Here is a 14,321-nt window from a genome sequence, read left to right as displayed (position 1 = left end):
GAATGTGAATGTCTCCAATGGTTATAGTTTTTCTTCTCTTCATTTTATTATTGCAAAGATTGTTGAAAATATTGTATAGTATTTCTGATATACTGCTGATTGAAATAAAAGCTTGATTCTGGTATCAGTGGTGGTGTTTTGTTTCTGTCAGCTGTGCCTCTGCTGCATGTCTAGACATGTCTCTGATGGTCTGGTGAGCTTGCATGCTTTCCTCCCACTTATCCCCACAAAACTTCTCCACTGTGACACTTCGAACAGTACCTGGATCCAAACAGTGTGGAGCAACACCTGGGGAGGAAGCAACAAGGGACAGGTCAATGGTACGCGTATGTACAGAGCAGCCATTTGTCTACAGCAAATTTCAATGACAAAATGGCTGTTCAGTAATGCAAAATACGGGTTTCCTGATATCACAATTTCAATAAATATCATCTAACCCTTACTGTAAACATGATATTCATGTTGTCTACATAAACTATAAATGTAGGGCATTAAAGAGCAAAGCTGAAAGAGTTTGGAGTAAACACAGCAGGACGATGAAACAAGTTTACAACACATGAGAACGGTGTGACTGTCTTGTGTCAGCAGTTAGCGGTCATACCGAAGCCATCAGGGTTGGAGCGTGGACTGTAGAAACTTTGAACCCCACAGGTTTTACAGAAGGTGTGTTTCGCAACGTGACTGTTAAACGTGTATGTGGTAAGATTATCTGACCCCTAGAGAAAGAGAGAAGAGAACAAAACATTTGTTTAAAATGCTCTGAGGAGTTTTTAAGATCAATCACATGAAAAAATGTTGCTAGAAGCAGAGTTTCCTACCTGCAGGAGTGTGAAGTTTTTCTTTGGGACGATGAAATGATGGTTCTGTTTTTTTGTGCAAATGCTGCAGCTGGAAAAAAAGACACACATCAGTTTTGTTTGCTAAAAAGTGTACTGATCATTGAAATATCTTTAAATATGTGTAGGGCTTAATGCTTTTTTACCCAAATTTAGAAATATATTTTTTGTACCATAATTAATTTAAAATAATGTATTTTACAATCGTGTTACCTTTGTAATATAAACATTTATAATCTCAGATGATTAAACATCTTGAACTACGTATGATTGAGTTTAATATCCGTACTTGCAATCAAAAACATGGAGGTCTGGACAACTCCAGACTTCAAACCTAACAGCCCCACAGTGGCAGCCACCGGTATGTTTCACAAGATCCATTCTGTTGGTGAAAAGAAAAGAAAACATCATGATAAATGGATATTTTCTTCATATACGAATATTCTGGGGTGGTAAACCTTTCAACTGTTATTTTGCTGCCAACAGGAAAAAGAAAAGGAATGGGTTTTTTTACCCAACTCTTTCAGGAAGCTCTGGTGAAACCAGTGGAACGTGTTTGTTGTGGAAAGTGTTGACGTGGAACTGGACGTCCCGCCCAAAACAGTTCAACTTACCCTTGCAAAGAAAACACAATGACCCTGATCAGAGTCCATCAGTGATAAGAGTCACATTGACATTAAACACCTCTCACCTTTGACTCATTCACATGTATTGACGTCATCAAATCGGCCAATTCAATTCAAATGTGGGTACCTCTAAAAAGTGCCACCATCAGGTTTGTTGTCCGGAGTCATGAGCATTTTCATTTCATGTGATAATAGTGTGAGCTTTCATAGCACTGAGCTGGGCCTGTTTCCTGCTTAAGATTGTTTTTCCTGGAACGGTCCATAATTATTCCAAGCAAGGGGTTGGGCAAAGTACAGCAGACTTGCACAAACACATTCCTCATAGGTTGAACCAGTTCAGCCAGAAGCCCAGCTCTGTGTTGGAAAGCACTGGTGTGGTTCATCACGGGTTTGGTGTCATATGACAGGGTGCAGGAGGGGGATAATGTTGTGACCCAAATACATAAATTTGGACTCTGCAAGCTGTATCATAGCAATGACCCACAAATAGAAACCTAGATACCTATGTGAGCTTTTGCTCTTTGATTTGATGTAGGCCACAGTCCAACAGCTGTCTGTAACGATGATAGCAGCTAAAAGTGGGGATTCAAATCACTCGTGAGTACTTAAAATTACTGTTAAAGAAGTTACACAGACAGCAGTACTTTTCACTATCATCCAGTGTGAATACCACTGACCTAAATCTCAGATGCTCAGTATGTTTATTCTGCTAGGTCACTTCACTCCAGGAACATATCACAAAAACTCCCCGTAATAACTGAACATCCCTTTCTGACTAACTTTATGGATGAGCTCTGCTGTCACTGTGCAGTGTTAAATTTGAGGGAGTTTCCATGTATAACTTGGGCGTTCACATAATGCCAGGCATAGTTATCGTCTTACACTCACGGGACCGAGATCATTTCCTGTAACGCCAACAATACAAGAGTAACAGCTTCTGCTTCAGGATACATTTCTCAAGTGGTTAACAAGGAAGGTAGACAAAAACTAATATAACACTTCAAACTATGAACTGCTGAAGTCATTCAGCTTGAGCCAGAAAGCTATAACAAAGCCTACATGAGGGAAGAAGTATTCATATCATTTCAAATCCACAGCTTAGTTTCACTTGAACATATGTCTATATATATCTATTTATATATTTCAGTGAAAATAGATTGAAAAAGAACAAAGTGAAACATGATTAAACTATTAAAATTAATTTAGTCGCCTTACTCTAGCAGAACACTTGATGTTGGCTAAATAAGTAACAGTAAGCTATATCTGAAGGCCTACTAAATATGGTCTCTCTATCTCAAACATTTGTTTCAGTTTCAGTACTAAGGTCAGGACAGGCCATACAGTATTTCATCCTGACTAATTCTGTAGGTCTGCCAGCTAGCCAGTATCAGCAAATTCTGCTTATTAAATTACATGTTTTTCAGTGGTGTCTATGTTGTCTATAAATACATGATCTGTTTAATAAGGCCTATTTAATTGGAAGTAAATGAAATAAAGTGGGTAAAACAGTACAGCAGTGTTTCCTTCCTCTTAGCTTAAAATACTTTAGCCTGCTGTCACAACAGCTGGTAGCACATGTTTACCAAGCGCGTTTCCATCTGTTACTGAATTCCTTTCTGCACATACAATAAGGTCCAAAAGTCTGAGACCACTCTCTCATGGGAAAGTGGTCTCAGAGTTTTGAACCCCACTGTATCTTTATATGAATGAACTGTAATTTCGATTTGAGGAGTTAATATTGCTAAAATGGTTAATACTCTCGAAAGAAGCAAGATGGGACTATGTGGGTGATACACACAACACTAAAACTATACACGATTTTTGTGTCTTGTGCAATGCTTGAATAAGTCTCACAGTCATAAGCATAGTCATCAAACATTACTTACTGTTACACAGCAACCAATCCCTGCTCAAACAAACAACTCAGCCGTCCAATCAGAAGCTCCGGGAAGGTTCCTGTTGCTGTGGTGGTTCTAGCAAATTCTGGAGCGAGAGTCGTCGTGTAAAAATATATTACTCCGCCGCCCAGTATATGTCAAAATATCGATTTTCAAACACTCTAATTTCACTAACCATTGACTGATGTTTATAAATGACCGTGTGTTTGTCGAATTAAATACTTCAGTGAAAATAAAACTGTACATTTAAACAGTGATAGATATCGATGGGCACTACTTTCAGGTGCGGACGAATATAGTAAGATGACGTGTACAGACTCCAGTATATAATACAGTGTTGTGTGTACTGCAGTAGATCTACTGCGGAAGTTCACTAGAAGAAAGCTCGGCAAAAAGACAACAGAAAATTTTACTGCGTATCTAGATTGTAAGTATAAATATGTCGTTTAAAAAGCTTTGTGATTGTTAAAAGTTTAAGCTGTCGATAATTTGGACGTGTTAATATCTTGTTTGGCGAAATGCACCTTAATTTTACAGCTTTTCCTCAGAGGAAAATAACATTGGCTAACGTTAACAGTGGTAGATATCCGCCTTAAATTAACTATACATATTATATAAAACGAAGTACATACATTGGCTAAATTCAATGTTATATTGGTTGATCATGTACTTTAATGCCAAACAATGGTTTCAGTTAGACATCGTCGTCGACAGCGCTTTAAGGTTAGCTGATGTTAGCTTGAGCAGTGACTCGACATTTCCAGTGTCGTCCATTAGCCGAACAAAAGGCAGGTCAATATGATCTCAAAATGGCGCTCGGACTGAAATGGCTGATCAGCTGCCGACAGCTGCCCTCATTCACCACTATTTAATTACTCTTTTTTTTATGATAAATGATCTAGCTTTAATTAAATCAGTTTTATTTTAATGTCCTTTTATAAGTTTAGACTAGTATAGAATACTACAACAGGAAGGGTTTTAAGATTTTTTTCATTTAAAAGGTACTTCAATATTATTTTAATTAGTTATAAATAATACTGAACTATTACTACTACCAATACTAATAATAATTATTATTTTAATTATATTTATTATTATTATTGATGTTTTGTTGTTATTGAAATACCTAATTTAATGTATCTGAATTCTCTATAGGTGCAAACATGCAGATCTTTGTGAAGACCCTTACTGGTAAGACCATCACCCTTGAGGTCGAGCCCAGCGACACCATCGAAAATGTCAAGGCAAAGATCCAGGACAAGGAAGGCATTCCCCCCGACCAGCAGAGGCTGATCTTTGCTGGCAAGCAGCTGGAAGATGGCCGCACCCTCTCCGACTACAACATCCAGAAAGAGTCCACCCTCCATCTTGTCCTGCGTCTGAGGGGTGGCATGCAGATCTTTGTGAAGACCCTCACTGGCAAGACCATCACCCTGGAGGTCGAGCCCAGCGACACCATTGAAAATGTCAAGGCCAAGATCCAGGATAAGGAAGGCATTCCCCCCGACCAGCAGAGGCTGATCTTTGCTGGCAAGCAGCTGGAAGATGGCCGCACCCTCTCCGACTACAACATCCAGAAAGAGTCCACCCTCCATCTTGTCCTGCGTCTGAGGGGTGGCATGCAGATCTTCGTCAAGACCCTCACTGGCAAGACCATCACCCTGGAGGTCGAGCCCAGCGACACTATTGAGAACGTCAAGGCCAAGATCCAGGATAAGGAAGGCATTCCCCCCGACCAGCAGAGGCTGATCTTTGCTGGCAAGCAGCTTGAAGATGGCCGCACCCTCTCCGACTACAACATCCAGAAAGAGTCCACCCTCCATCTTGTCCTGCGTCTGAGGGGCGGCATGCAGATCTTTGTGAAGACCCTCACTGGTAAGACCATCACCCTGGAGGTCGAGCCCAGCGACACCATTGAAAATGTCAAGGCCAAGATCCAGGATAAGGAAGGCATCCCCCCCGACCAGCAGAGGCTGATCTTTGCTGGCAAGCAGCTTGAAGATGGCCGCACCCTCTCCGACTACAACATCCAGAAAGAGTCCACCCTCCATCTTGTCCTGCGTCTGAGGGGCGGCATGCAGATCTTTGTGAAGACCCTCACTGGTAAGACCATCACCCTGGAGGTCGAGCCCAGCGACACCATTGAAAATGTCAAGGCCAAGATCCAGGATAAGGAAGGCATCCCCCCCGACCAGCAGAGGCTGATCTTTGCTGGCAAGCAGCTGGAAGATGGCCGCACCCTCTCCGACTACAACATCCAGAAAGAGTCCACCCTCCATCTTGTCCTGCGTCTGAGGGGCGGCATGCAGATCTTTGTGAAGACTCTGACCGGTAAGACCATCACCCTGGAGGTTGAGCCCAGTGACACCATTGAGAACGTCAAGGCTAAGATCCAGGACAAGGAAGGCATTCCCCCAGACCAGCAGAGGCTGATCTTTGCTGGCAAGCAGCTGGAAGATGGCCGTACCCTCTCCGACTACAACATCCAGAAAGAGTCCACCCTCCATCTTGTCCTGCGTCTGAGGGGTGGCATGCAGATCTTCGTCAAGACCCTCACTGGCAAGACCATCACCCTGGAGGTCGAGCCCAGCGACACCATTGAGAATGTCAAGGCCAAGATCCAGGACAAGGAAGGCATTCCCCCAGACCAGCAGAGGCTGATCTTTGCTGGCAAGCAGCTGGAAGATGGCCGCACCCTCTCCGACTACAACATCCAGAAAGAGTCCACCCTCCATCTTGTCCTGCGTCTGAGAGGCGGGCAGTAAAAGTGTTTCATGATTCCATGTTCTTAATTTTATGTTCCTCAAATTAATGTGCTATGTATGACATGATATACATGCTGTATTACAAAGTTGTTACATGACAAACTTTTACGTGACCAAAAGTTCAATGCGCCTCACTTAATAAAGGTTGAAACTTAAGTAACTTGTGTCATTAATTCTTTGTCCCATTCCAGTGATCAGATGTATAATAGCAGTACACAGGGTTTATGGATTTTCATATCCACACAGTATCTGAAAAATGGTAATGGAGTCTTTGAATGCTAACTTTAGTTTCACCTGCAGTGGGGAGGGTAATGGATGCACAAGTGAGCCACAGGGGTATTTGTCTGTCTTCTTACAAATAGTGTAGTAAACTTAAATATGAGCAGCAATCCTAATTTATGGGATTCATTTCTGGGGTATTCATTTAGCCAAGTGTGTTACTAGTTTAGATTAAATGAGTGGAAACTAGGTGAAAAACTTCATTCACAATCTAAGAAAATATATGTTGAGGCTCATTAGCCTCTTTATGTTATGAGACTAAAATACACTATTAGTAAAAATCACATTTGAAGTGCCTTTTCATGCTTAATCAAATTTGTAGAAATATTGGTTTCATTAATGTCTGGAAGACTTCACAAAATTACTACAGTACAAAATCATTTGAAGAGCCAATGCTGAACAACCAATGTTAAAACAACAGCATCACAGGGTTGCATGTTGATGGTCATTTCTGGTAACATTAGTGTTGACTGGCTGAAGTCTAGTGACACCTAGTGGCTTCTAAAGCAAATTATAAACTGCTGGAGAAAATGTACAACTACTGATGAGTGATTTTTCTGTCCATATTATTACATATGTACAATTCTACAGGCCATTTCTATCAATCTAACAAATAGCTTCAGTCATTAAATGTATGCAAGCAGCTTAGTGTGTAGAAAGGTAACAAAACCAGTAATTTAACAAATCATAAATGTCAATACTATTACCCAAGAACCTCCTATGTCAAGTAGAGTAATTCCCTCTTCATCAACCTCAACTCTGCACCATCAGACCACAACAGCTGGTGGAGTAGCTGGGGTTGCTGGACATGGACACTGGTACCTGCAACTCCCCCACCCCTCAACGAACTGACAGTGGACTTGAAGTGCTACATCTCCAAACTGCATCAGAAATGCCTTACAGTAAATTAACTGCGCTACCACAGGTTTGTCTTTGCTGCTATTTTAAGACTTTTATAAATGTGTGTACTTGTCTGTGTGTTTATATAATTCCTTTAAATTATGTTTCAGGAACTTGCTTAACATATTGCTATGTATATATTTTTTTTAGTAATCTTGTGTTTTTAGTAATTAAGAATGTTCAGATCATTTAATTCTGCAAGTACACTGTTTTTGGAATTTCACTTCACTCAGTACTGCTAGTACTAAGAAATGACAATAAACAGAACTTGAGTCTAATCACTGAATTAAATTATGAACAGAAACAATTAGTTTTTACTTGGACCTGATTTTTTGTAACATATTATTAGCCGTTAGCTGCATTAAATTGTATTACTGTTTGTCTAAATGGTGAAGTCTTAAAGGTGGTCTTACTGCCCTGTACACCCAGTAGTAGTAGTAGTATAGATCTACTACAAACTGAACAACCTGGTTCAATGTGAAACTGAAGAGCAAAGCAGCTTTTGAGTCTACAGAACACATAAAGGATTAAAGGGATTTGTATCAATGAAGATGTGGCGCCATCTATGGGGTGTGTTACATAGAAAAAGGATGAGGAGGGAAAGGGTAAACAAGCCAGAAGTGCTGATCTCCAAAATTGGTCCACAAGTTAATTCAAGTATCAACATCAGTCCCTCAGAGGGTCAAAGATGTGCTCTGTACCTGGCACAAGAGTGTTTGCTTAACTGGGGGAAACAATTCGATTTTAATTCACAGATGGATGGCAGGGTGCTATTTGGTGACATCATCAAAGGTTTGGTCCTGGCACGTGCAAACTGTACAGAACAAAGAAACTCTTTCACTAAGACTGAAATTGCTTTCAGCTTAAGGAAAGAAGAAAATGTGCTTAACTATGCAGTTTTTATCCTCAGCTGTAACAGTTGACTTTGTGAACTTGTGGGTTCCAAGAAAGAAAGTGATGAATGTTTGTATTACTGAGGGAGGGAAGGTACAGCATGTTCACATCAGATTCCAATACAAACATGCTGTTTTATATCCTGGAGGTCAGCAAGCAGAAAGGAACCCACATGTCTCTCACAATGCTGAAGCTGGGCGATTTGAACATGTGAGGGATTTAAAAAAAAAAAATATATATATATATATATATATATATATTATGTGCTTAAGTTTAGGAAGACATCGAAACATCAGCAAGAACCATTGGCAGAAAATTAAACCTTTTTTTATTTTCATACATAGTCAACTTCACAGGAAAGCTGTATTTTGACAGAACAAGGGCAATTAAAAATCTAGCTAGTATGTGTAGCATGTGGGCCTGTTTTATAATCTGTAGGTGATTGCCTGCTCTAGTGCTGGCCAAAACAGTATCAGGCTCTTGGCCTGTTTATCAATCAATCAATCAATCAATCAATCAATCTTTAATTGTATAGCGCCAAATCAAAATAAAGTTATCTCAAGGCACTTTACACATAGAGCAGGTTCTAAACCGTACTCTTCAGGTTTTAATTTTAAGGGACCCAACATTCCCACATGAGCAAGCATTTAGCGACAATGGCAAGAAAAAACTCACTTTTAATAGGAAGAAACCTCAGGCAGAACCAGGCTCAAAGTGGGTGGCCATCTGCCTCGACCGGTTGGGGTAGAGAGGAGAGAGAGGAAGAATAGGAGAGAGAGAGAAGCACATTGAAAATCAACATTGAAGCTAGTAGGTCCGGGACTGGACTCTGTCATCCAGACGTCTACAGGCCCAGATTACCTGTGAGACGAGAAAGCACAGACAACTCCGGGGAAGAAGTTTAGGTTATTGAATGCATTAATAGTACATGAATGTTAATGGATATAGATGGATGGATAGAGAGAGAGAGAGGAGGAGAGAGGAGCTCAGTGCATCATGGGAGTACCCCGGCAGTCTAAGCCTATAGCAGCATAAACTAGGAGCTGGTCCAGGACAAGCCTGTCCGGCCCTAACTATAAGCTTTATCAAAAAGGAAGGTTTTAAGCCTACTCTTAAACGTAGAGAAGGTGTCTGACCTCCGGACCGAATCTGGGACATGGTTCCACAGGAGAGGAGCCTGATAACTGAAGGCTCTGCCTCCCATTCTACTTTTAGAGATAGGAACCACAAGTAAGCCTGTATGCTGGGAGCGCAGTGTTCTAGTAGGTACATAAGGTACTATACGCTCTTTAAGATATGATGGAGCCTGACCATTAAGAGCTTTAAAAGTGAGGAGAAGGATTTTAAATTCTATTCTAGATTTTACGGGAAGCCAATGCAGTGAAGCCAAAATGGGAGTAATGTGATCTCTCTTTCTAGTTTTTGTCAGAATGTGTGCATCTGCATTCTGGACCAGTTGGAGAGTCTTTAGAGATTTGTTAGGATATCCTGATAATAATGAATTACAATAATCCAGCCTAGAAGTAACAAATGCAAGGATTAGTTTTTCAGCATCATTTTGAGACAGGGTGTGTCTAATTTTTGAAATGTTACGCAGATGAAAATAGGCAGTCCTTGAAATTTGTTTTATATGGGAATTAAAGGACAGATCCTGGTCAAATATAACTCCTAGGTTCCTTACAGTGGTGCTGGAGGCCATAGTAATGCCATCCAGAGAAGTTATATCATTAGTTTCATGTGTTTCTGAGGTGTTTAGGGCCAAGCACAATAACTTCCGTTTTTTCTGAGTTTAATAACAGGAAGTTACAGATCATCCAGGCTTTTATGTCCTTAATACATGTTTGTAGTTTAGTTAGTCAGTTACAAACAGCTTTTTAACACTGAATCATACAAGCATGGTCTGACCTCTATTAGTATTGTTTCAATTCCAGTCAAATTACATACTTTAGGTTTTGTTACTCATAGATACATTAATCCATATCATTAATCTTGTTTTGTATGATTATTATTTATAGGCTACCTGGTTGATACAGCTAGAAGAAGGTGAAAACCTCTGTTATCACAACAGCTGGTAATCCCTTTTAAGAAAAACTGATTAATTTGTTAGCAGACTAATGACCTACTTTCGGCTTGATTATATACCACTTGGGTCAGGTGTTTCTTAACTGCATCACGCGATTGTCTTAATGACGCATGTCAGTCATGTGTCAATTCATCCTTTGTGCACTTTAGTGCTCCAAACAATTGTATTGTGAAGGGCTTCACAATGCACTTACTAAAGCAAGTATCCCCTGGGCTATGTTAAAGATTTTAGGACTAATAATTGTAAACGGTCTAGCTAGTTTTATATTTATATTGCAGTGGGAATTAATTAGTTACCACCTGGGTATTTGCATTTGCATTACGTCTTACATTGTTTGCTTACATTAATTGTCAGAGGATTTTTCTTCCGCCAATTAATTCCACAGTTCATTTTGTAAACAAACTGTATTATTGTCGGTGTAGTTTCATGTATATGATACATATATATGTACCTGCATTGAGTCAACTAAACTCAATGTTTTAACAGTGGAATGAATGTAAAGATTATTTATATAGAGTCTATGGTTTTTACCCATAGTATAAACTAGAACCGGGAACTATTTTCAAAAGCGCATGGATATTGCTCGATGACGTGTGCAGTATAAATTACCCCGTCCCCTTGGCAACTGCAGTCAGAGGGCGGTATTTCTGAGGGGAAGCCGGACGTGAAACCCAAACAAATTGTAAGTACGTTCGTTTTTGCTTGTATTTTTTCTACCAGTAATATTCCATTTGATCTGTTTCTGTTTTGACACCACTGTGTAGCTTTTATATATTTTACCTACTGTCGCTTTTGTCCCTTTTGAGCAGCTAGGTAACAGCTGTGAACCACAACATCCTATTACGTTGCTAGGTTAAATTAATAATGCCAGTGTTGTCAACCATTTTCCTGAATAATGTTTTATGTCAACTTGAACAACACCGTAACGTGAAACACATGTGTTAAGGTTAGGTAACTGGTAACAATAGTACAACATTTCTAGCTGTGTCGTCCATTACTGGGTAACGTTAGCTGAACAAAACGAAGGCAAACAACAATGGTTTATTTTAAAATGGCGCTGGTGCTCGAAACACCGGCTTCCTACCAGTATATTCACGAGAATACAGTAAGATTCAACTCTATAATCGCTCATCAGAAAATAAAATAATTACTAATATACCTTAACGGTGGTGGTATATGAAGGTGTTGTATGTATCAGATGACTTTAAAAAATGTTAACCGTTGGACAGAAGGAAATCCTTTAGTGACAACCACATATTTAGATGTTATATCAAGAATTTGCTATACACTACTTAATAATAGGATGGTGAAATGAATTTCACACCTTCTTGGTTAATCTGATAAGCATACCAAGTAATTTTTGCTGTAGGCCATCTTAAATGAAAGTATTTGTAACGTGGATCTGTCATTTTTCATAGGTCTAAACATGCAGATCTTTGTGAAGACCCTTACTGGCAAGACCATCACCCTTGAGGTCGAGCCCAGTGACACCATTGAAAATGTCAAGGCCAAGATCCAGGACAAGGAAGGCATTCCCCCCGATCAGCAGAGGCTGATCTTTGCTGGCAAGCAGCTGGAAGATGGCCGTACCCTCTCTGACTACAACATCCAGAAAGAGTCCACCCTCCATCTTGTCCTGCGTCTGAGGGGTGGCATGCAGATCTTCGTCAAGACCCTCACTGGCAAGACCATCACTCTGGAGGTCGAGCCCAGCGACACCATTGAGAACGTCAAGGCCAAGATCCAGGACAAGGAAGGCATTCCCCCCGACCAGCAGAGGCTGATCTTTGCTGGAAAGCAGCTTGAAGATGGCCGTACCCTCTCTGACTACAACATCCAGAAAGAGTCCACCCTCCATCTTGTCCTGCGTCTGAGGGGCGGCATGCAGATCTTTGTGAAGACCTTGACCGGTAAGACCATCACCCTGGAGGTTGAACCCAGCGACACCATTGAGAACGTCAAGGCCAAGATCCAGGACAAGGAAGGCATTCCCCCAGACCAGCAGAGGCTGATCTTTGCTGGCAAGCAGCTGGAAGATGGCCGTACCCTCTCCGACTACAACATCCAGAAAGAGTCCACCCTCCATCTTGTCCTGCGTCTGAGGGGTGGTCAATAAATGATTCCATGTTTTTACTTGATTTACATGATGACCAAACCCAATAAAAGATGAGAGATTTAATTTTATGGTGTCTTCCTTTTTAATACAGTTGTATAAAATAAAACTTATTTCTTTTTTGTAATGGTGCCATTTTATAATTCAGCTACCAATATGCCTTCAAATGAATTCATATCACTTAAATTACCCTGTTAAATTAAGAGTCAATGATGGGCTTTAAAAAATCTTAACTATTTTGATTTGATTCATATAAAGTAGAATTACAATGGTTTAGACATTTATACTATGACATAAAAAACATTTATAGTTCTGTCTAATTTAATGCTTTTCACATTTAACAAATAATATAAAATTCTACATGTATTTACAAAATAAATTCAGTTGGTTTAACTGCATCCATCTTAAATTGCTGAAGTGCTTTGACAAGAATAGACTAAATGTGAGGTATTTACATTTAGTAAAACCCAGAGCCTTGTTATGTATATGAACTTAAATGTAGGATTTTAGTCAGTTTTACAGATTACTGCTCTTATTAATTCTTACTATCTCATAGATCAAGGTGTTCTGATTAACCCCAGTTGTCTACGAGCTGAATCCTGTCTGAAAAGGAACGTCAAGTAGATTGCAAGAATTGAAAGGCCATTTAGTGAGAGTGAAACGACCACTAGAGGTCACTAGCTTACCAGTAGTTTACACAACCCAACCCATGTAGGTTGCATTGTTTTTATTTGTGGATAAGTGAAGATCAGCAGGACCTCTGTAAAACTGCTTTTTTGCTACATTATTGAATAGATACAATTTCTAGTCCACAGTGACTGCTCTGCAGATCCTCAGCTGAGTTTGTGGTGTTTTGCATCTGCAATAAACTGACACTGAGGACTGTAATGAAGGGGTCCTGCAGGAAGTGATGTACCTCAGATAAAGAATCACATTTTCATTTCATGACACAAAGAGCTGTTTAAATTGCTAACTGCTGAGGCCCAAAGCCTGGGGTTTACTGCATATCGGTTATTTTCAAATACTGTATGGGAGCAACAAAGTATATATAAGACAAGTCCTGCATCATAATTAAATCTTTACATCCTTTTTAAAAACCCAGTTCTAATACCTCAAATAAATGTTTTGCTCTCACTGCGTATATTTCTAAATATGGTTGTATTAAATTGCCTCAAACTGATACCAGGTAGAGGATTGGTCTTTGGGTATACAATAAAACGGTCATGTATAGTCTGCAATATGCACTAACCTAGATGATAATATGGGGGTGAGTTTAATGCATAGGAGGCATCAGGTGTTTCACCAGGTCAGTAGAGGCCTAAAAACATGTTAATATTCATAATTATAATAATACGGGTGTAGATACCTCCAGATATATGGAAGAGAAACAGACTGCCAAGGATGCAACTAACATGCCAGGATCAGCTAATAGGAATTCTGCATCCTGCTCAAGACCAGAGGGGACAGGATTTGAACATGTGTCCTCTGCTTTTAGGCAAGACTCTCTACTCAGCAATAAACATAGGACAATACATATGTCCACACATGTATTGCATTATAGCACAGCATATTATATGTAGTAAAAACAAAACCATTATTAACAAATCAAGATATCATATTTTATGTGTATCAATCACTTTATGCCTTTATACTAGTTGGGTTTCTGTTGGTGCATAAATGGTAAACAGGTGCTTCCTGAAAAAAGTACAATTACTAAAAAGCTCTTAAAAAAACAAAAAACAAAAACAAAACACATTTACACCAGCTTTATCATAACTTGCATGCCTCCATCACCATAGCACCACACCATACTTTACCTGATACTTTCATATTATGCTACTTGATATGTCTACTACAGTTTTAGTTACTTTTCAAATTGAAATGCATACATACAGAAAACAATAAATGACATGAATTGACATAATGA

General features: G+C 39.7%; 2 protein-coding genes across 4 annotated transcripts; one reads left to right on the top strand and one right to left on the bottom strand.

Annotated features, from left to right (window-relative positions):
• Positions 1–21: 21 nt before the first annotated feature.
• cenpv (centromere protein V) lies at positions 22–1,768 on the bottom strand. Of its 3 annotated transcripts, none has more exons than XM_062433528.1 (6): positions 1,590–1,768; positions 1,351–1,451; positions 1,126–1,218; positions 819–888; positions 602–716; positions 22–288 (listed from the first exon to the last, which is right to left on the bottom strand). In XM_062433528.1, the coding sequence occupies exons 3-6, from the start codon at positions 1,215–1,217 to the stop codon at positions 125–127; spliced, it is 441 nt and encodes a 146-aa protein (XP_062289512.1). In that variant the 5' UTR covers position 1,218; positions 1,351–1,451; positions 1,590–1,768; the 3' UTR covers positions 22–124. The 3 variants fall into 3 exon arrangements, with proteins under 3 accessions (XP_062289512.1, XP_062289513.1, XP_062289510.1); XM_062433529.1 differs by having other exon boundaries at positions 1,356–1,451; XM_062433526.1 differs by lacking the exons at positions 1,351–1,451; positions 1,590–1,768 and having other exon boundaries at positions 1,126–1,321.
• A 1,947-nt stretch (positions 1,769–3,715) lies between these two features.
• Positions 3,716–12,460, top strand: ubb (ubiquitin B). Its single transcript, XM_062433598.1, has 4 exons — positions 3,716–3,787; positions 4,516–6,122; positions 10,913–10,967; positions 11,700–12,460. Exons 2-4 carry the CDS (start codon positions 4,524–4,526, stop codon positions 12,395–12,397), a joined length of 2,352 nt encoding a protein of 783 aa, XP_062289582.1. The 5' UTR covers positions 3,716–3,787; positions 4,516–4,523; the 3' UTR covers positions 12,398–12,460.
• Positions 12,461–14,321: the final 1,861 nt, after the last annotated feature.

Source organism: Scomber scombrus, chromosome 14 (genome assembly GCF_963691925.1).
Source record: "Scomber scombrus chromosome 14, fScoSco1.1, whole genome shotgun sequence".
Taxonomy (NCBI): Eukaryota; Metazoa; Chordata; class Actinopteri; order Scombriformes; family Scombridae; genus Scomber; species Scomber scombrus.
Note: the sequence above shows the minus strand (reverse complement) of the source record. Positions and strands in the feature narration are given on the sequence as shown.

Coding starts and splice junctions, on each gene's coding strand:
- cenpv (XM_062433526.1), bottom strand. CDS start 1,247: ATGATGTTTTCTTTTCTTTTCACCAACAGAATGGATCTTGTGAAACAT. Junction 889..1,125: donor CTCCATGTTTTTGATTGCAA/GTACGGATATTA, acceptor CTTTTTTTCCAG/CTGCAGCATTTGCACAAAAA. Junction 289..601: donor CTCCAACCCTGATGGCTTCG/GTATGACCGCTA, acceptor CTTCCTCCCCAG/GTGTTGCTCCACACTGTTTG.
- ubb (XM_062433598.1), top strand. CDS start 4,524: ATGCAGATCTTTGTGAAGACCCTTACTGGTAAGACCATCACCCTTGAG. Junction 6,123..10,912: donor TGCGTCTGAGAGGCGGGCAG/TAAAAGTGTTTC, acceptor TGGCAACTGCAG/TCAGAGGGCGGTATTTCTGA. Junction 10,968..11,699: donor GAAACCCAAACAAATTGTAA/GTACGTTCGTTT, acceptor CATTTTTCATAG/GTCTAAACATGCAGATCTTT.